The 20,737-nt window shown below is 39.6% G+C and overlaps 1 protein-coding gene and 1 long non-coding RNA gene across 5 annotated transcripts in view; one reads left to right on the top strand and one right to left on the bottom strand.

The window, feature by feature from the left end:
• The window catches only part of reep2 (receptor accessory protein 2), a 49,302-nt gene that overhangs the window by 20,053 nt on the left and 8,512 nt on the right, over positions 1-20,737 (bottom strand). The window contains exon 8 of one of the 4 annotated variants that reach the window (XM_079353027.1): positions 10,296-10,451. The exons of 2 other annotated variants lie outside the window; for them this stretch is intronic. In XM_079353027.1, the coding sequence (XP_079209153.1) occupies positions 10,311-10,451 (141 nt within the window). In that variant the 3' untranslated portion in view covers positions 10,296-10,310. Of the gene's footprint in view, positions 1-10,295; positions 10,452-11,269; positions 11,363-20,737 lie in introns of those variants that run through there. One more of the 4 variants, XM_079353028.1, reaches the window with a different exon arrangement.
• On the top strand, positions 16,147-18,796 carry LOC306828975. The gene is made up of 4 exons (XR_013779820.1): positions 16,147-16,331; positions 16,494-16,508; positions 16,763-16,847; positions 17,400-18,796. It is a non-coding gene; the product is annotated as an uncharacterized lncRNA (long non-coding RNA).

Below are 20,737 nucleotides of genomic sequence, written 5' to 3'. Positions count from 1 at the left end.
TACCTCTACTTATGAGGATAAAGACAGTGTATGGCTGTAGAGGTGTTGCCCTCTTGAACAATGGGATGATCCTGAAAAAAAGCATTTGACAGTGATCAGGACAACAAAAAAAAACAAAAAAAAAAAGGTTTTCAGGCAGAAACAGAGCTGAATCAAAGTCAATGCCCACCAGAGGGCGCTGGTCCAGAGTTGAGACGTCAATTTTCTGTGAACACTAGTTCACAAACAGAAAAACAACAACACTCTTACATATTCCAGGTCAACCACACATCTTACTGCAGTAGCTTAATTTAAATTGTACTAGTCTGACCAAACACTTTCCCCTCACATCTCTGAAAGACTCAAGAGATCACTTCACGTCTTTATAGAAATGTCCTCAATGTGCGGGTCTGCAAATCTTATGCTCACAAAGATAGACATACAAGTAATCACACACACGTTTTTACATCAGGTCACTGCCATTTTTCAGCTACTAATCAATGTTGTCAGCCTTTAATGTTGCTCTGAGGTTATGAGAGGTCGAGAGGAGGTGGTTGCAGTGGAGGCCCATGTTAAAACCACCTCTGTCTAATTCCTGCCACGTCCTGGGGGGACAGTCTCTGAAGCCATTCCTAGCCTGTTCCGTGCCCTCATGTGCCACCCTGCCTAGTCGTGTGGACATCTGCCATTCTGACTAGTGTCAGCGCCCGTTACCTCTTGCTGGCTAACGGCTTCTGACACCCAATCACCCCAGGGTGCTACACAGCGCTGAGTGGTGGGCATCTCATTTGTATAGCGCATCTACAAACCAGCAGACACATTGACCTATTCTTTTGGCTTTAGCATCAATGTCAGACAGCAGCCCGCCGCTTGTACAATCAAAACACCTCCACATAGACCTGAATGCCAGATAACCCCTTCACTGTGAAACATCAAAGAGACAAATAAGTGTGCCAACGAATACGTTTATCAGGGGAGAGCTGGAGTTAACCCTTTCAGCGGAGCACCTCTGGGACAACTTCAAACACTTAACGATGCCAGGGGCAGGAACAGCGAGTGATTACCACAGCAACTGCCTACAGTCGTTGCTATAGAGACAGCTCAGGATCTAAAGAAAGTCTAAGTATGCAGCTCAGGACTGTTTCGAGCTGGTGTAGTTCTGGCTCTCGAGTACCATGCATAAACTTTCGTAGAAGTGCTATCAGCAAAGTTTTTTCTTAACTTTGAGGCAGTGGAAAATATTGTGGGATGCAAATTCACGTCAGCACATCAGGCTCCTACAGGCCAGTCTTAAATGACTCTACTGTTGACCAACAACAGTATGGATCCTCTGTGTGCTATATAGTCGAGACATATTGTTATATAAGTGTTAGCTTGGGGGCAGCTCTCTCTCCCGTCTGTCTTCCCCTCCTCTTTTCATGCATCACCCAAAGCGCACATTTTGTATCAAACGACATGCCGTGCTTCTATTTCTGTGCACGCAGTGATGAAGACATGGTTTTTAATGCTTTGTGCTCCAAAGTTATTCCTCCAGTGTAAACACACAGATAGATGAGGAAAATGTGAGACAGTCGTAGAGTTCGTCCTGCGCTGCTCATTTCTTACATAAAAATGTGACACAGTCGAGAGAGTGAAAAGAGCATCGGGTTACTGAATACTCCCACTGGTTTCAAAACTATCAAGCTCTGGTCTGCAGCGTCTGTGTTAGATCATTGTATACACATTATAAGAGAAAAGGGGCCGAGGTGTATTTGTATGAGTCCCAGGTATGGCAAGTTATGATTACCTATGGTGGGATAATTCTCAGCTTCATAAAGATGAAGGGTGCAGAGCAACGTCCAGAGGAGCATGAGTGTGTGTACAGATACTTTTTGTGAGTGTGTAAGCACGCATGTACTGTATGTAACAGTGTGTGTGTGTGTGTGTGTGAGAGAGAGCCAGGAGGGCATCAGTGCACCAAAAGATCCATTTAGAGGTAATATAGTCTTTCTTTCTAAAGGTGAGAGGGAGAGAGGGAGGGAGGTACAGGCATACGAGGAGAGAGATGAGAGAAGGTGTGGACTTAAAAGCCTCTGGGCCTTTAAGAGATTACAGCCTTATTGCTTTGAGACTAACCAATCTGACATCAGCTGTGTAGCGCTAAAAACAGCTGACCACACATACATGCACACGCACACACTCAGCATGGACACAGCAATAAAGACAGCTACAAGAAACTCAGTGAAAACGGGTATTAAGAAAGTGATAGACTGACAAAGTGAACAAGGAAAAGAGAGAAACATTTCAATAGATATAGATAGAAATGTAGGCTGAAGTTTAAGTAAACTGTGGCTGTTGGGTGCTGTGTAATCAATATGAAAATGGGGGGAAAAAACAGTAGTAAAGAACAGAAAGAAAGGAAAGCAACAAGTACAGAAGAGCAGGGGGCTTTGGGAGGTGGGTGGAGAAAAGGTCTTTCCTTCGACCACTGCAGAGTTCAGCAACCTTCATTCACTAGCAGATGGTGGGGGTGCACAACATAGAAGGGAGGCGGGGGAAAAACTCTTTACGAAACAGAGTGGATGGACCTCAAGCGATGCAGGGACTGATGTGGGAAGAAAGTAAACGATTGTGTAAGTGGGAGATATGAAAAGAAGAAGAGAAGAAAGAGAACAACCGAAACAGGAAGTGGGCAGGAAGTCTGAGTCGAGGAGACAGGGAGAGGAAGAGAGGTAGTCCTGCCCGTCGCCCCCTCAGCCCAACGACAGAGTCATGAGGAGAGCCTGGCTGCTGGTAACCACCCACAGAGCAACAGTAACCAGGGGAGCCCTGCTTCTGCCTGCCTGCCTCCCACTCTACATCCAATAACAGCCAGTACCTTTCCTCCCACCACACTTCTACTTACAGGCTCGACTTATTACCTCACCCACTCACACGCACAAAACACTCAGTATCATTCCATACAGGCAGACGGCTGATTAGTCAATAATGGTGGGAATAAATTCAGAAGAAAATGGTGTGAGAAATGTCAGATGACACAGAGGTGTGCTGCTCCTCCATGGGGTTTCCTTGGCATTTTTAAAGTGGCTGTCATGCTGACATGCTGGCTCTTGTTTCTTGTTTTTGTGATTAGAGATGTAGGTAGGATGACGAAGCGTTTCTGTTAGTTTCAGCACAATGGACAGCTCCACAACAGAACAGCTGCTCTAGTTGTTTAAGACTGCGCAGATGACAATGAAGGAGGAGAGAAGTGAAGATTAACATTATGTTCAAAGAATGCATATAATAGTGAGATGGCACTTGTTATGTTATGAATTTATTTGCTTATTTGCATAGCGTCAGTTGACTGATTGAGAGACTGATTGACAGATTGATTGATATAAGGAACCTGGGAAAAAAAAGGCCATTGATATGTGACCACACAATGCCCAACAATAAAAAAGGTTTAACACTTTTTAGTAAGAGAATTCAAGCATTTGTGTGTTGTTGTTTTACATTTATTTAAAGTTCTCATTATTCTGCTCACTTTCGATACGTCTGTGAAGAGGTTCTTCAGTGGTTTCATGTCTTAAAATATGATGTTATTTAGAAGCGTTTTTTTTTTTTTACCTCTTTTGTGTATTTTCGAGCATTTCCCTTTAAGAAAACATCATCGACTGCTCACCGAGGCTTTCTTCTCAAATCCATTAAAATGTTATGCAATTGAAAAACATATTTGATCAAATTGATATTTGAAATTGTGACCATTATGGGAGCACAAGCTGAAAGGTCAGAGCATCTGACAAATTCTATAATTCATATTGAGGAGAGTCAAATCCTCAAGGCTTTATTATCCTTTGTTGTTAATTTCACAGCAATCCATCGAAATATTGACAAAAGTATATAATGGCATCCTCGTGCTGGACGGACAAACGGACAGATTTATAAACACAATCAGCTCTGAAGAAAAGGGGAAAAAAATCCAATGTTACGAAAATATATAAAAATAATTCAAGTTAATTCTGTACCACTGAAGTCTATAGATACTTTCAATAGTTGTCTTTACATCGCCATAAATCTTACTTTCCTTTTTTTTTTTTTTAATGAAGTTACACAAGAGAGGAAAATGTTTTATAATGTCAATGGATGGCCTTTACAAACTCATGGTTCATTCAGTGCTTCTTACAAATGCATGTGACGAAGGCTGACATCGTGTTTAAATAGCCATACAGTTAACATTCAGCGGTGTAGATGTGGTATATTTACAGTATATGAGTAATTGGGTTCATGGCTCCTTATACGTCAGTCCTCTACAATGATTTCTTAACAGGAAGAAGACTGAACTCAAGCCCTGTCTGTGCCCTTGGTTTGTATAATAGATTACAGTGGGGAGAAGAAGTTAGAGAGTGAATACATTAAAGCGGTATTGATTTAAATAAAGCACAGAAAGACAGAAGAGCAAAAGAGATAAATTCAGAGGTCATGAGGAGAACATTATCGCTTTAAGAATGTCTCTCAAACACGCGCACACACGGACACACACACATACACACACACACACACACACACACACACACACACACACACACACACACACACACACACACAATAGACAGGAAGTCACAGGGATGCACAGAGAGGTATCCAGAAACAGTGAGTGGGTGGAGGTTAGCCCTTGGGCTTTCCCCAGAAACCAGCAGCCTTGTTACTAAAGCAAACACAAACGCACACATGCTCACACACACACAGAAGCACAAAGGGCTTCCCCTTGCAGGAACAGCACTGAGGCCTGCAATCACCGCAAGATGACATGACAACACGTGCAGACAAATACATATTATGCATACACATGAACTTCATGGTCTGAATATAAAGTGTTCTCATGAATATAGCGGGGGGGGGGGGGGGGGGGGTTTAAACTAACAGCCCATATTACTGTGATCTAAAGGCCTTATATTGTACGGTCGATTGGGAAGAGAAGAGTCAGTGACTACTACAACACTGAGTTGCATTACATTACATTGTATATCAATTTCTTGTTATTGCTTTATGTCATAGTTTACTTTTCATTTTGAATCTTCTCTGTCTTAATAGTTTAAGTTTTCTTTTTTTTCTTTTTCTTTGATGAGCTTCAAGTCTTGTGTGAAGCCCTTCGAATTGCCTTTTTGCTGATACGCATTATATAAAGACAGTTGCCTTTGCTTGCCTTACCATAAGAGGAGCGACCTGCAACATTCTGACTTTCCAGGACTTTGTGTTGTTTGTGCCGCGCCGTTGAACAAATAAGTAGGCAGGAGTACATTGAAGAAAAACCCATTAATGTCAGATTATTGGTGAAATATTTATGAAGCCATATCAAGAGGTTTCGTGTTTCATTATTTAAGCTGGCAGTTGTAGTTTGTTTGTGTGTGCGTGTGTGCTTGTGTGAGTGCGTGTTTGTGTGTGCGTGTTTGTGTTTGTGTGTGTGTTTGTGTGTGTGAGAGTGTGTGCGTGTGTGTGTGTGTGTGTGTGTGTGTGTGTGTGTGTGTGTGTGTGTGTGTGGGGAGGCGACTTGCTCTAACTGACTGCAGTAACGGATGTGGGTGGAAAAGGGCTTTCCCGATGCCATGGAACAGAGAAGTGGCTTCTACTCTTATGTGAACATGGAATCAGTGGTTCTGTACTGTAAATCACACACACACACAGACAGACCTAAGTACTCATACACACATGAGGGCTGCATGTCAGCTGTTTAGGGCAGCCGTTACATAAAGACAAATAATGAAGAGCTCTGCCCTTCAATAATGCAGACTGGAATACTTGAAAGACCGAGTGAACACACAATCATTTACACACCACAATAAAGAAGAGCAAACAAGCAATGTACACACAGGAGTTTGATTCTGCGCACTTGGGTACATTAACAGTGCACACACAAACAACCTCACACACTTTTTCCTCGAAAGCATGCACACCCACATACAAGATGCAAGATGTGGAATACTTCAAAGGAAGCTATTTCACGTATGTATGATGACAGTTTCTATCTGGTGTCAGAGTGAGGTAAGTCATGTATATTTACCAAGATGACCCACTTAACAATTTTCCATTGAAGACATTAAAGGGCGCCTATGGCCCCTGTTGAAAACATGTTGAAAAGTGGTTTAAAAGGGTAAGTTTGTTATTGTTATGCTGATTAAACATCTGTGTTTAAAATGTTCAACACACGTCTCATATTTAAAGGGACTAAAACGACTGGAAAAGTGAAAAGTACAATAAAGTAATGAGACAATTAGATTCACTTCCATCATTGTCTACATGTAATCCACCGTCTTGTTGATATTATCACAGAGCCAATAAAGGGATAAAATGATGAATTTTGTATAGAGAATAAATAATGTGTGAAAATGAGATCTTTGTGAAGACATCATTCAACCATCGTCACTGGGGACCATGTTTAAAGACCTGATACTCAGAAACTAAGGACTACATGCTCAAAAGGTTCATTTTTAGATATGTTCACCGCATGAGTTAAAAGTTTGAACACATTGTGTAAGAATGTAGAAAAAGCTAAACAAAACCTTTTTGTTTAAAACTGCTCTGTAGAGGAGAGTGGTCTGGCTGTTTTTGAGATATCTGACACTCTTTTGTTTTGTGTTTGTTTGTTTTTTTCAATTTGACAACTTTCTATGAGCACACACACACACACACACACACTCACACACACATGCACAGGTGTTAATGCTATCATTTGTCAGCTATGTTGTTTTTTGTACTGTGATTCAGTTGACCGGTTGAACGCTTTAGTTTCCTCCAAATTCTCTGTTCTTTATCACTGATGAACGCTCGGTCCTCTCTTAGTTTGTAGTGCACTGCACATTGAGTTTCTGTGTGTGTGTGTGTGTGTGTGTGTGTGTGTGTGTGTGTGTGTGTGTGTGTGTGTGTGTGTGTGTGTGTGTGTGTGTGTGTGTGTGCCTTACATGCAAATTAAATGTCCCCATAGTAATAACAGCCTTATTAAAGCACAGATTATATGAATGTTAATTAAATTCTGCTCTGTGTTACATTATTATGTATTTATGCTACAATTAAGCTACAGTATATCTCTCTTTGTAGCCCTTTGTAATCATCTGCCGCCCTACCAGCCTGACTTTCATCCTTCCTTCTTTTTCCCCTCCTTTTCGTAACCTTGTCTGTTTGTTTTTCTCTGCCAACTCTTTCTCTTTCTTCCCTCTCTCTTCTTGTTGCTCTCATTCCTGTCTGTTCAGCACATTAAAGCTCAGCGGATGCCCCGAGTTCTCGTGACTCACCCCTCCTGCGTGCCCGCGTGTGTTTGTCTATGTGTGTAAATGTGTGTTTATGTGTGTGCTTATTGGCCTGGCATGGGGAAACAAATTGGCTTGTTTTCACTGAACTTGTGTCACTCATGCACACCTAATTCCCCGTCTCTATATTCAGACTACTACAAGAATGTCTACAATGTCATTGTGTCTCTTTAAACTGTATGAATGATTTTGAAATATGAGGCGTGGAGGAAGGAGGCGTAAAGAATGCATAAATAAATACAAACAAAAAAATCACAGTAAAAAAAAAAAACAAAGCCAAAAGCTCCACAGATCGATTAAGCACTAACAGAGTTGAATTAATAGACGTATTCATCAACTCATTAACAGTACAATCACAGTCTGTAAACAAAGTCATCTGTCACATCATCATGGACAGACAGTCCAACACCTAAGTGTGGAAATTTAAGATAAACATACCCATCTCTTAAATCACATGTTTTCCAGTTCAATAATATAACTACCCAGAAAGGCCTATAAGTACTTTAAAGTAATTACTAATCCAAAAATCTAAGGGAGCTTTGAAATATGATGGTGTTTCTTAGTTCCCATTGAGATCCCAACCACTCAATTTTGTAAAAGCTGTGAAAAGGAATAATGTTTTTACCAATGCCAGAAAGTGGGGCATCACATTGGTCAAGATGAGAAGTAATGAATGTGTAAACAACAGTATTTTTAAAGAGAGAAATTCTCCAATCTGGCCGATTTTTTAGAAACAAGAGAGAACATTTATGAAATGCAACTCCAAGATTTCTTGCAGTGATGGGTAAGGGAGGGGACAAGTCAGGTCTATTAAAAATATACCATCAAATTTGCCAACATGGACAATTTGTTCATGCTTTAAAGTTAGATTTGTTATCCAATGTGTGGTTCCAGATTATTTCTAAGAGGAGGCTGCTGCTCAGCTGAATCTCTGGATTGCTCCCAGCATCAAGAGGAAATGGGAACCTCAGCGTGGCCCCCTGTTAAACCTCCCCATGTGTACACCACTCAACAGCAAGGGAGAGGAGATACTCTCATCTACACACACACCGACACACACACACACACCGACACACACTAGTCTGCTGCACACCATCCCCCACCATGGACAACCTGCCCAACCAAACCCCCCCCCCCCCTTTCCCCTGCCAAATCTGTGTCGGTTATGTAAAATGCGGGCCGAGGAGTATGGGAAAGGTCCCCGGAGAGCAACGTTGTCATCATACATTAAACAGCACCCCAGGTCTGACTAAACACCGCCTCATTAATAAACAATGAGCACGGTGGTTAAAAATAGATCCCCCTTCCCTTCCAAACCCCTGAGACCTCCCCCTCTGGCTGGGGCCTCTCCATAAGGATAGCAGCAGAGGAGGCCTGCCCCGCTCTGGGCCGCTTCATGTTGGGTTCAGCACCATGGAGAGCGGCACTATGACGGCTGCTCGCAGTGACTCTATCATGTGTGTATATGTGTGTATGTGTGTGTGTTTTGTGTGTGTGTGTGTGTGTGTGTGTGTTGACAGCTCACCAGGTGTCCCCTCAGTATGAGTTCCTCCGTAAACAGGAGCCGAGCGGTAAACACAAGCCCTGCTGTCGGTAATGATGTCAAACCCACGTCTCACCTTATCTCCCCCCTCTTCCAGCTCTCTCATCGCTCACTCCATCCTTCCTTTCTCATCACTCTCTGATGTTTTGTTTTTTTTTCTCTTCGTAGCTCTCGTTTTTAATCCTTCCTGTGTTCGGTCTGCATCAAACACTCTCACTGAACCTTTCTTTCACCACACTTTTAACTTCCAGGCCTCTCCTGCGTTCCCCCCCCCCCCCCCCCCCCCCTGCCCTTTCCCTCCTGTCTGCCCATATGTAATGCCAAACGCTCACTCTTTTTCTAACACAAAATATTTCAACACTTCCTCACCTCGGTGCTCCAGTGAACACTTTAGTTTCCACAAGCCACCTTTTCTACTTTTCCAAGGAGCCCTATCCATTCTTCTGTCTGATTTAAGTTGCAGGACTATTTTTTACTCTTTCCCCAAAAGGGCAGATGGATTTCTTTTCATGAGCCTGGAGAACAAGAAAGATGAGGAGAATCTGAAGCCTTCAGGAATGAAAGAGGGGAAGAAAAAAGTAGAAGACACCTAAAGAACCTTCAGCTCTTCAGGCCAGAAAGAAGGAAAGACAAAGACCTGCCATGCAAAGAAGAAGAAGTTCTTTTAATACTGCATGTCAGAGAATCATGAATTTAACACAATTAGTCCGTGGAAACTGTTCAATATTGCCGTCTTAATTTTGGAGGGAATCTGTTGACTTTTTAACAAAAACAAACCTGAATGATGGCGTTGCCAACCCCCTTTAGACTAAACTAAGTCTTAGACATTTATTATAGTGGCATGAATTCAGTTTTTTGTAAGGGTTGAATAAAGTTCTGACTAACACTGACATAATCATTTTATAATCTTTCTGAAGAATTTGTAAGCAGACATTTGCAGTTGTGTGTCTGGCTTTTTAAAGATCCAAGTCAAACATTCACCTTCTATAAGCTCTTTTTAAAATCTTCATCACCTCTTAGAGGAAATATCAGGCTCTTGTCTGCTCCCATAAACAACACTGTGCCTGTTGCTGAGCAGCACAGTTGTTTAGGAGCCTTTTTTAAACTGTATGAGGCAACAGGAAACAGTTACCAGACACGTCAAAAACAACTTTATAAAACAGTGTCGTTGAACAACAGCATGAATGAACCTAAACTTTCTGTAAAGCTCAATAAAGCCAAGGGGAGCTGCAATCCTTTGCATGCTAAGCAACACCCTGTGATATACTTTTATTGATGTTATTAAAAAACATTAATCATAAATGTTCAACTTTAAATAAATCAAATGATGAATGTTATATGAAGTTTGCTATGAATATTATAATAGAAATCAATAACTAATGAAAGACTCCATATACACACTGAGGGATTTAATTTGAAAAACTGAAGAATTCAGTCCAACAACTTTAGTTTAACCTAAAAGAAATATATGGATATATGTCTACAGGTATAAAGCACAGAACAAGTCCCATTTTCTGTTGGAGATTTCAAACATTCTTGTTTATTGCAGCTATTGGAGGCACAAAGGTAAATGTATCAGATGCTGCTTTGGACTCCTGGAGACTGTGAAGGTCAAAAGCTCCGCTTCTGGTTGGCAGCCAGATGTCAGTCCGCCCGATCAGGGGGAGCTGGTTAGGTAGGGAGGCAGGAAGAGAAGGGGGGAGGATATTTTTGGACTGGTAGCCAAAACATCTTGTGATAATGCTCGCATGGAAAACAACACCAAGGAGTCACAGAGGGATGAGAGCAATCATCCCGGTGGTGCTAAAGTGACGATGAGGAGCTCGCCATGAAGGTATGGAAACAAGAGGGAAGAGGAGGGGAGGACGGGAGAGAAGGAGGGCGAGATGCAAAGGTGAAGGTGGAGTGGCCAAGTTGTCAGCGGAGGAGAAAAGGAGAGAGGGATGATGGAGGAGCGGGGTGGAGGATGATGCAGGAAGGTGAGCCAATCGTCCTGCTCACTTGACCCTTCCAATTACCACGGCGACGGTTAATTAGCACAGAGGTAAGCTCTGGTAATTACCACATTGTGTCTCGGACAAGAGGCTACACACGCAGATAAGACACACACACCACAACACGCGCAAACCTGTTGCTATGGATACCTGCAATCCTGTGCTGTAAAAAAACCCCTGTGAAATAGGAGATAGAAATAGATAAAAAAAGAGATGAGAGGAAATAACAAGAAGCAGGGAAAAAGCAAACAAAAGCTCTACAAAGGAGCAATGTTTCGATCAGTCGGCCACATTGTCGGAGACGAACTTTTACAACATACTCTCTAGGAATGACATTGTGAAGGAAAGCTAGTCACACTTATAGCACACTTATTAGCGTTAAATTCTGTTGAATTGTAAGCATGCATGAAAATATATATGCAGCAGTAGGTATCACAAATGTAAGAAAACAGGATAACCACACCAACACATGTGGATTAAAGGAGTGCAATAATCTATTTGACCTGTCAGGTAGCCCACAAGTATCGTCTCTCACATCTGGAGGTCCATGCCAAAGGGTACGAGCGGATCTGACTTCCTGACCCCTGCAACATCGCAGCACATACAGTACATTCAATGCACAGTGTACACTTGAAGCACAGCAAACACACAGGACAGATCAGTCCTGACACTCTAACCCAACTCGTTGCCTCTGCCAGCACCTTCATGCCTGTGAATCACTGATAGTGGCTGTCCTGAAACACACATGTTCACATACACACCCAGGGAAATGTCTCCCCTGTTTAGCTGACATGTTGCATAAGCTGTCCAAAACTGTATTTCTCAGAGGTGGAGTGCAGCGGCAACAGCAGCCTCCTCACACCTCTGTAGCGACGCGGGCCACACAACCTCTGACAGGCCAGTTTATGAGGCCGCGTTTGGGTTAAAAGACATCATCTTTTACCTGCAGGGAGAAAAAAAGCGTGTGGCATGAATGCGGCAGAGAACAGAATTGTACAAGCTCTTATTAATAATAAAAGTAATAGTTTCCAACAAACCTCTGTTGTTTCTCTTTTTAAATAGGTATTGTGTAAAAGCAACTTTACTCCTCGGAGTGTTCCTGCCCTCTTCAGCCCAAAGATGGTTTTCATGTCACCACATGCACATTACAACACAGCAGACACTTCTCTCTCTTTGTTAGGCAAACAGCTCCACCAAGTGTGAAAGAGTGGTTACATCTCTTCCTGATGGTAAAATGGCATTGTTTTATTGGTGTCAACTTTCAAGTTTCCCTGTTTTTGAAATCATGCAGCATAATCATTCATAATACGGATGATGTCAGATTATGTTTGATATATTAATATATTGTGGATATAATATATATAGGGAAAGAAAGCAAACTCTGGCCATAAGGTATAGATCTTACCTCCTCTATTTTAGGTTTTTTTTTTTATTTCAACATATTCTCAAAAACAGTCTTATGGATTTTGTTTCCTTAACTTTCTGCGTTGCTGCAGTCCTGACCCTCCTCTACCTTTCTCTCTTCACTTAGCTGTAATTCTTAAAGCGTTCTCATATTTCTTTCTGCTTGTCTCAAATTACAAAAGCTTGCAGGATGGTTTCTGCAGCAGCTGCCTGGCACTGATGCAGAAGAAGAATGACCAGGGGGATTTCATATTCCTGTCGCTGTGGTGGCCCTGATATAATTTCCTGACACAATCTCCATTTGATCCTCCAAACAGCAACTGAACTTGTTTTATTAGAGAAGTGATGGTGTCAAAAGAAAGGTTGAGACACCATGTTGTTTAACAATTCTTTGTGTTTCAAATAGATGTGTTATGCAGTAATTTATCTTTGAATATGCTGCTCTATTTCTCATGTAGAGCTGTATTTTTACTGACTAGGTGCAGTGCAGCAACTTCTTTTTAAAGTCAGATCTCTCATATTAACTAGTATGGTTATGAATGATTAACTATTTACCAATTGTACTTTAGTGAGAGTTAAAAGTGTATAGGTAATAGTGCATATTTTTTGTATATTTTTTTCCAACGGAAGAGTGTTCTATTATTTATTCTATCTTATTCTTTATATTGTTACTTTTTGTTACCTGCTACATTTTTATTTTATCGTATATGCTGCTGGAACCTAAATTTCCTTGAGGGAGTCATCCCAAAAGCATCAATAAAGTTCAATCTAAGTCTAAGTCTAAATGAGCATTTTCAATCCATTAACAAGCTAACATTTCCATCAATATGAGATCTATGATCTGCTTTGTGCTTGTTGCATCCACTCTAAACAATCTTTAAGCATGAAGCCATTTGATCATGTACAGAACCATGCAGGAAATAGAGCAAGATTTAAGATCCTCCTCCTGCTGCCCTTATCTCTTCCCTAACACACATGGGTGACTTTTTAGCTTGTCTGTCTTTATAAGTTCTTAATACATTTGTCTTATATACTTTGTATGGCATTCAAAGTGTCTGTAAAAGGAAACATTAAAAAAACATTAATTGCCTTTATTTTGTACATTATTTTAGGAAAAGAATCATTGAAACGTATTTCTGCACATAAGAATTAGTTGGAATCCACAAGGTGGCAGTATACACAAAAGAACAGTGAAATGGCACTGTACAAAATGTGAAACCTGACACTGGTTTTATGTGGGGAGCATGGATAAAGAGGTCTGTTGTTTTGAAGCCTCCTGAGTTTTATCTCTGATAACATCTGTCAACTGTTTAAATAAAACACCTATATCACTTATATGTGATTAGAAAGGAGAAAACTATATAAACATAAAAAGGTTTATGCTACAGCTTGCAACCCTAATGTGTAATAACCGTAGATAGTAATAACACAAGAGAAGGAGAAAACAGTACAAGATTCCTCATGAGCTCAGTTTAAGGATCAAACTTTAGACATACTGTTTGCCACAGACTTTTAGTAAATGAGACTCTTTAATTCAATGGCTTTTATTTTAGTCCCAATAAGTAAACCTTGACAACAAGCGACTGGTTTGACCAAAATCAAAACCTGTTGAAATCAAAAGTGAAAGAGCAACCTATTTACTGGAAATGGTAAATATGGAATGTGGAAACTGGCACACATTTAGCGTCACTAGAAATAACTAACCGAGCAGCTAAATATGAACAAATAAGAAGACACATCGAACCAGCAGCCTTCTGTTCTTATGGTACTTTCATACATACTGTCTGCCAGTTTATGCAGGTACAATCAGGACAAGTCAGGGAATCGGATCATGGTTTTGTTATCACTGTCTTATGAATAAAAATGTCAAACATGCCAGAACATTTTTCAACAGGTCGGGAACAGCTGATCAGGCTGCACCCTTAAACCTTGACAACAGGCAGAGAACTGGTTTGACCAGAATCAAAAGCTGTTGAAATCAAAAGTGAAAGAGCGACACATTTACAGGAAATGGTTGATGAAACCTCTATAGAAATATCACCTGATGAAGGCTATAGGCCAATGGCTCAGTGGAAGAAGCTATTGTTACCTATTCAATTAAACAGGTTGGACAGGGGCCAGTCTGCCCAGTTGCTGCCAAAGTGCAGGCAGAAGTCATGGATGCAACAAAAACTGATGAAAACGTTTGAAGTTTGACAGCAGGTTTTTGTACTGACTTGAATAAATGGATTTTATTTACTTTATTTTACTTCGGCTGTTCAAGCATACCTGCCAGTTCTTAAATATATATATATATTATACTTCAACACAGCTGTGCCTCTCTCTTGTTAGTAAATATGTCAGTGACAGGAACAAGATTGTTACGAACAAACGAGACATAATACTGTTTGGTTCAAGGAACTCCACGCATCACATCACGACCAGCCTCTGTCCACCAATGTGAAACCATCTTCCAGAAATCAAGGAGCTATTTTACATAAACTCACCTCTGAACTCCACATTAAAAAGTTCTTCAGTCTCATGTTTTTTTTTTCCATCTGAGTGTTTTCTACAAAATTAAACCAATACTTTCACAATCCGACAAGATCATCCACACTTTCATCTCCACCAGACCTGATGAGGCTTCTTACAGACGACTCCAAATCACCACCATTCAAGCTTTTCTACATTGGATTCCTTTAGTTTTAGAATTGATTTTAGAATTGTACATATAACTTTTAAAAGCTATATAACCTTTCAAAGCTATATAACCAGACTGTTAATCCCTTATGTGCCAGAAACTTCCATGAATGGACAACTGTGTAGATCGTGTCGTCGTCTAAGTTGTAAACAAACCTTCTTAAAGTTTAGGGCAGGTTCCTCTTACTCAGCATGCATCTCAAATCAGTGCTTTTGTTACCCAAGACCATTTCCTACAGAACACCGTCATGCCGTTTGGATTGAGGTTGGCTCTGGCAACTTTTTAGAGGCTCTTGACCTCGTTTTGAGAGGTGTGAGTAAATGACAAGGTTGCCTTGACGATAATGTGGCCTACTATAGTCCACCTGGCAAGATCATATGAACACCTTAAGTGTGATTTTCCATCGTTAGTGTAAGGCTTCCCTTACCCTCTAAAAATATATATTGTTGTAGGGGTCACTTGTGTCTTGGTTGCCATAAGCTTTTATCATTATTTGTATTTCTCCTATTTAGTTTTAGTTGCTCACATCATCCTCTGTGGTCTCATGACATGTTGTTGGGTTCTTGTGTTGCCTGGTTTCTTATGACGTTGGTATAATTACATTGATCAGGTATTTAGTTGTCTGGGTTTGGTCCTGACGTATGAATCCTTTCATGTCATCAGTAATGTACTTCTTTTGTTTTTTAAATATTTACTTTTATTAATCCTTGAGGGGAAGTTGTGGTTCGCACTGAGAGACATGCTTCTCATACACACAGGCCTGAATCACACACATTCACAAACACAACCTGCATTATGTGCCTTGCTCAATGCGCACCTCGGCAGTGCTTGAGAAGTGGTCTGGCACCTCTCAACCAGACCAACTTCCACATAGCACTTTGAAGTCCCTACGGACTGAGCAAATGTCACCCCACACCACTTTGTTTTGAATTTCCCTCTGGATCAATAAAGTATCTATCTATCTATCTATCTATCTATCTTTTAATTACAAATATGTTTATGTGTACGTGTGTATTTTACCTCCGTTTTTTTTACCTGAACTTTTATTGCCTTATAGATTTAGTTTATTGTTTTATTATTATCTGATGAAATGCCTTTAGTATCTATGTAAAGAACTTTGAATTACCTGGTGTCTGAAAGGTGACATATAAATAAACTTGCCTTGCCTTGATGATGCACATCAGTGTAATCCTAAAAAACCAGACAACCAGCATTCCAATTCAAAACACAAGTATAAATAAGCCTGCCAAAGTAATAAGCCTGACAAAGTAATAAGCCTGACAAAGTCAGCAGCAAAAAACAGAATTGGAGGTTATACTACAGTTCGACCAGATATAAAAAAAAAGAGTCTCCTCAGCAGGGGCGGCAACTCTTAAGTGAAAACGTATCTACCAGTAAGATTTTACTTTTTCTGTACAAGGCGAGCTCTGTCAGCCCCTGCTGGGGAGGACATCAGCAGAGGACCATGTGTAAGTCAAAACATTTTTTTTAACAAGCTCTCCTACTATTTAAATGATTATTTTGTTCTTTTTATTTAGTCTTTTTTATTGATGTTATAAAAAAGGTAAATAATTCCAAAGTGAACATAAACAAACCATTTATTCACCGATTCTTTTCTCGATTGTCTGCAGCCTCTTGCCAAGCAGGTAACTATGATCTTTTTACACATCAAAAAAAACAACTTTTTAAGATTTTTTTTGGGCTTAACTGAACAACTGTTAGAGATACAAATACAAAAAATATTCAATTTTAAACTCACATAATTGCTACCAACAACAGTAGTTATTTTCCTTCCAAAGCTCTTCGGTCTTTCGTTGAGAAAATAATTTCAAACCTTTTAAAGTTTTCTATCTTCACTTCATAATTGGAGGTAATTATTGTTAATTGTTTTGTCATGAAGCCGGACAGACGCAGGAAATTATTCCAGAGGAATCTAAAGAGATGTATTCAGCATATTCCACAGAACCACAGCCAACTTCAGAGAGGTAAGAAATAAATGTTTGAATACTACCTGTCAACTGGTCTCATGAAATAGGATGAGTAAAGGTTACTGAATCAAACGTTTGAAACAAATCTAACACAGTCACCAACTCTTAATTTTACCTCTTAAAGGAAGCACTTTGTAGGGAGACATTTTCCCCTTTGTCTCACTGTAGCTGATAACTGATTGCAGTTAAACACTGTTAAAGCAGTCTCTCTCATACACACGGCAACCACCCTCACAATTTCTGCAGGAATTGTATCGTTATTTAATATTATTTAATGAGCTCCAGTGAAAGTATAATGGTAACCACTATCTTATCACCATGAACAGTATTAACCAACTTTAGTTTGACTTTTGTCAAACTTTTTGTTTTCATGCATTTTTTCTTAGATTTCATGCTTTTATTTTTTTAATATACTTTCATATAAATATTATAATATATTATTTAAAATGTTTATTGCACAAAACAAAGTCAAGTAAACATCATTTCATATTTAAATAGACTTTTATGAGGACTAATGACTAACTTTTGATTGCTGTTGTTATTTTGCAGGGAGGAGGACCAGCAGGAAGAGGCAGTTTGCTGTGTCGCTGAGGAAAAGAACGTCCCACGCTTCAAAAAAGTTGAAAATGGATCTGCAGTTTATAATGCTGGACAGTCTTCTGAATTTCTGAAACCACAGTCACACCTATTTTTTTGTCCGAGTCCCCACCAAAACTGTGATGGTACATTTCACAGTGATGAGTTATTAAGTGATAAAGTTTCATGTAGCTTTGGAACCAAAGTGAAAAAGCTTTTATTTTGCAACAATACAAGATGGAAAAACATCCTCTGTTACATGTTTCTACAGTATTCTGCATTCCTCAAAATACAGAGGATAGAGAAAAAATTTAACAAATATATTCATTGTAAGGATGAATGTCATCTTTTTCTTAAAGTAACAAATGATGTACACATGAATGACAGTTTTGATAAGTTGTCTCCAGATAATCCCTTGTGCACTTACTTGAAAAAAAACTTCAAAGCAACACAATTTGGAACAGCTGTATTGTTGTTGAAAAATGGTGCCGCAGTGTTTTTGCCAATATTTGATCCGAGTCATCATCAAAACTGTAAACGTACATTTCACAGTGAGGAGTTGTTAATTCCATGTATAGAAGTATTGCTACGTGACATTGGAACCGACGTGCAAAGTATAACCATTTACTCCTACAACAGTCCTTGTCTGAAAAGACAGGGGAACATCACCCCCTGCATGTTTCTACTTTTAGAGAACGCTCTATATTGGAACATTAAATATGGAATTATTACTAATGTGGTATTCACAAAGTTTTGGGGACTTGACGGTAAAAAATATTTTGGAGATCTAAGTGACAGCAAATATGATTCTTACATAAAGAACACCAGGTACAAGTTAAACATAAAAACTTTTAGAACACGTTTTAATAAACATCATATTTATGAAAGAATCTCTGATTTAGAAGACAAAGACCTAAGAAGTCGCTTACACAGGGATATTACCTCTGCCAAAAAATATCTAACAGAGGTGGCCAGTAGCTCATTTGGTCTGTTTGATGAACACTTGGAACGTGGACAGACCGTTTTATCACAGGTCGATAATAAAATCAGTGAGGTTCTAGAAACCATCTGGAAGGAAACGGTTACTGAGGATTTGAATACAAAGGCAAGAGAGGAAGTAAATGACGATTTGAAGATCAGAGATGTGAAATTCTTTCAGAAAAAGATGAAGCTGGTTTACGGAAGTGAGAGTCCGCTGAGGCTTTATCACATTTCTGAGGATGATCTAAAGTGAGAATATGTTTAATATTTTTTTTTTAATTCTTTAAAAACTGGGTTTCAACTGTAATTGTCGTCAATTCATGAAACTTTTTTTTTGGGGATCTTTGTCTGCTCTGTCCTCATGGTAATAAAAATCTCTTTATTTTTGCTCATAATCGACTAAGTGTTTCTGTTGGTGGTCAGACCTTCAAAGCTCTCTGGTGCTGAATATAGCTTACATGTGTGGACATGTAAGTACATGTGCTGTCTTAAAGAAAAAAAAAATATATACACAAATGTGTACTTGTTTGTCCCGTCACTCAGAGTCACCTGCTCTCCACTTTCAAACACCTGAAGGCTTCAGGGCAATATTACATCCACCATTCACTGCATCTCTTGTTTTTCTTAAAGACATGTTAGCCAAGTCTTTTTATAGCCTATTGGACTCTTTAGATGTGTGCACACAGAATGTAGTCAGTCCAGCTTTATTGGTGAGGTAAAATAAGTTTGTTGTTCATATATCTGTTTAATGTGATTTAATGTGAAATTACAGGGGAGTCTCTCTCTGTGTGTTTTGTTTATTAAGGCTTTGTATCGACAACTTTATCCACAACTAAAATAACTTACTTAGAAATACCAACACTGAATAAGGTTACCATAATCATACTTGTTTACTTGTGTCAGAGAATAACCAACTCAGAGGGTTGTTGTAGTATTTTCAAGTACACAGGCTCGTAACACACTGATATGATTTCCTTTATTTGTAGCTTCTTACTGATACATGACCTTGTTAGATACCATTGTCTCAGCACACATACTGTAAATGTTTTTCACATGGAGCATTGATAATTGGCACCAAACATATACAAATAAACATCCCTGTGTATAATACTGACTTAAACAAAAGGGAATAAATATCCAAACATGACATGAAAAGAAAGCATTTCAGGGTCGTATCTAGACGAGACAAAACATGTTTAATGACGTGCCGGGATCTTTTTATTCAGTGTTCATTAAATCAAGAGGGGGGAAAAAATAATCTAATCTTCAACTTTTTGCTCTTACATATTTTAACTTGACAGTTCATCTGAGTGGAGATCATAAAAGAATATGTGCATTTACTTAAAGCAGATCAGACTGAGTGTGGAGACTTCTTACTTGGTCATGGAGTTAAAATGTCTTTACAAGAAAAAGACAGAAAAAAAAATTAAACACAAAATCACCGTTATCACCAGCAGTCGGCACGAGTGAAATTTGAGCTTCTTCTGCTTTCTGAACAAGTGATTTGTCAAAACGATCTTTAAATTTAAAAAGCACACAAATGATTAAAACATGAAATGGATTGGAGCCCAGAGAATCTATAAGGCAAGCAAGCTCATCATGTATATACAGTTAAGGTTACTATTTACAGTGTGTTTACATATCGTTTCATAGCTCTGCCAACATTTGGGATGGGCTTTGTCTCCCCCTATTGGTTCCCCCTAGTGTAACACTGCAGAAGTACACTCATGCTTTCAAATCTGTCAATAAGAAGCACTCAGACGGTACCGGGTCCAGAAGAGCCCCTCCCAGAACAAAAGTCCAAAGTGTTCCTACACCCACTGACCTTCTGAAATAACAGCACCAGGACATCTCATGGTTTTGATTTCAATGTTCCCCATACTGCTTTGCTTTATCCTGCTTTCTAAATGAAAGCTGCATGAAAGGCGTGAGAGGGGACGGAGATGCTCCCTCACTTTCTAATATTGAACAAAAACAATATACAGACATCACAATGATAGAAAAGCAGATCTGATACCTCACAAACGACTGCAACTCTTAGGACTTCTCTATGTTCAAGGAGGGAGCGCTAACACTCAGTTACAGCGTTATGACAGCAGTTAATATGACTAATACCACATGACCCAAAGAACTCGTTAAAATAGAAGCTTGATAAAGAAATAACAATTGATGGATAAAACTTGAGTTATGTTTAGATGGAGGATGCCAAAGCCAACACTAAACAAACCAGCACTGTAAACAACTAACTGTGTAAGAGAGCTGAGCCAGACTCACTCTCAATAGTGCAGAATTAAAAGGGGGAGGGGCTTAACTTTTACTAAAGGATGAGC

The sequence above is a fragment of the Symphodus melops genome (assembly GCF_947650265.1).
Source record: "Symphodus melops genome assembly, chromosome: 9".
NCBI lineage: Eukaryota > Metazoa > Chordata > Actinopteri > Labriformes > Labridae > Symphodus > Symphodus melops.
Note: the sequence above shows the minus strand (reverse complement) of the source record. Positions and strands in the feature narration are given on the sequence as shown.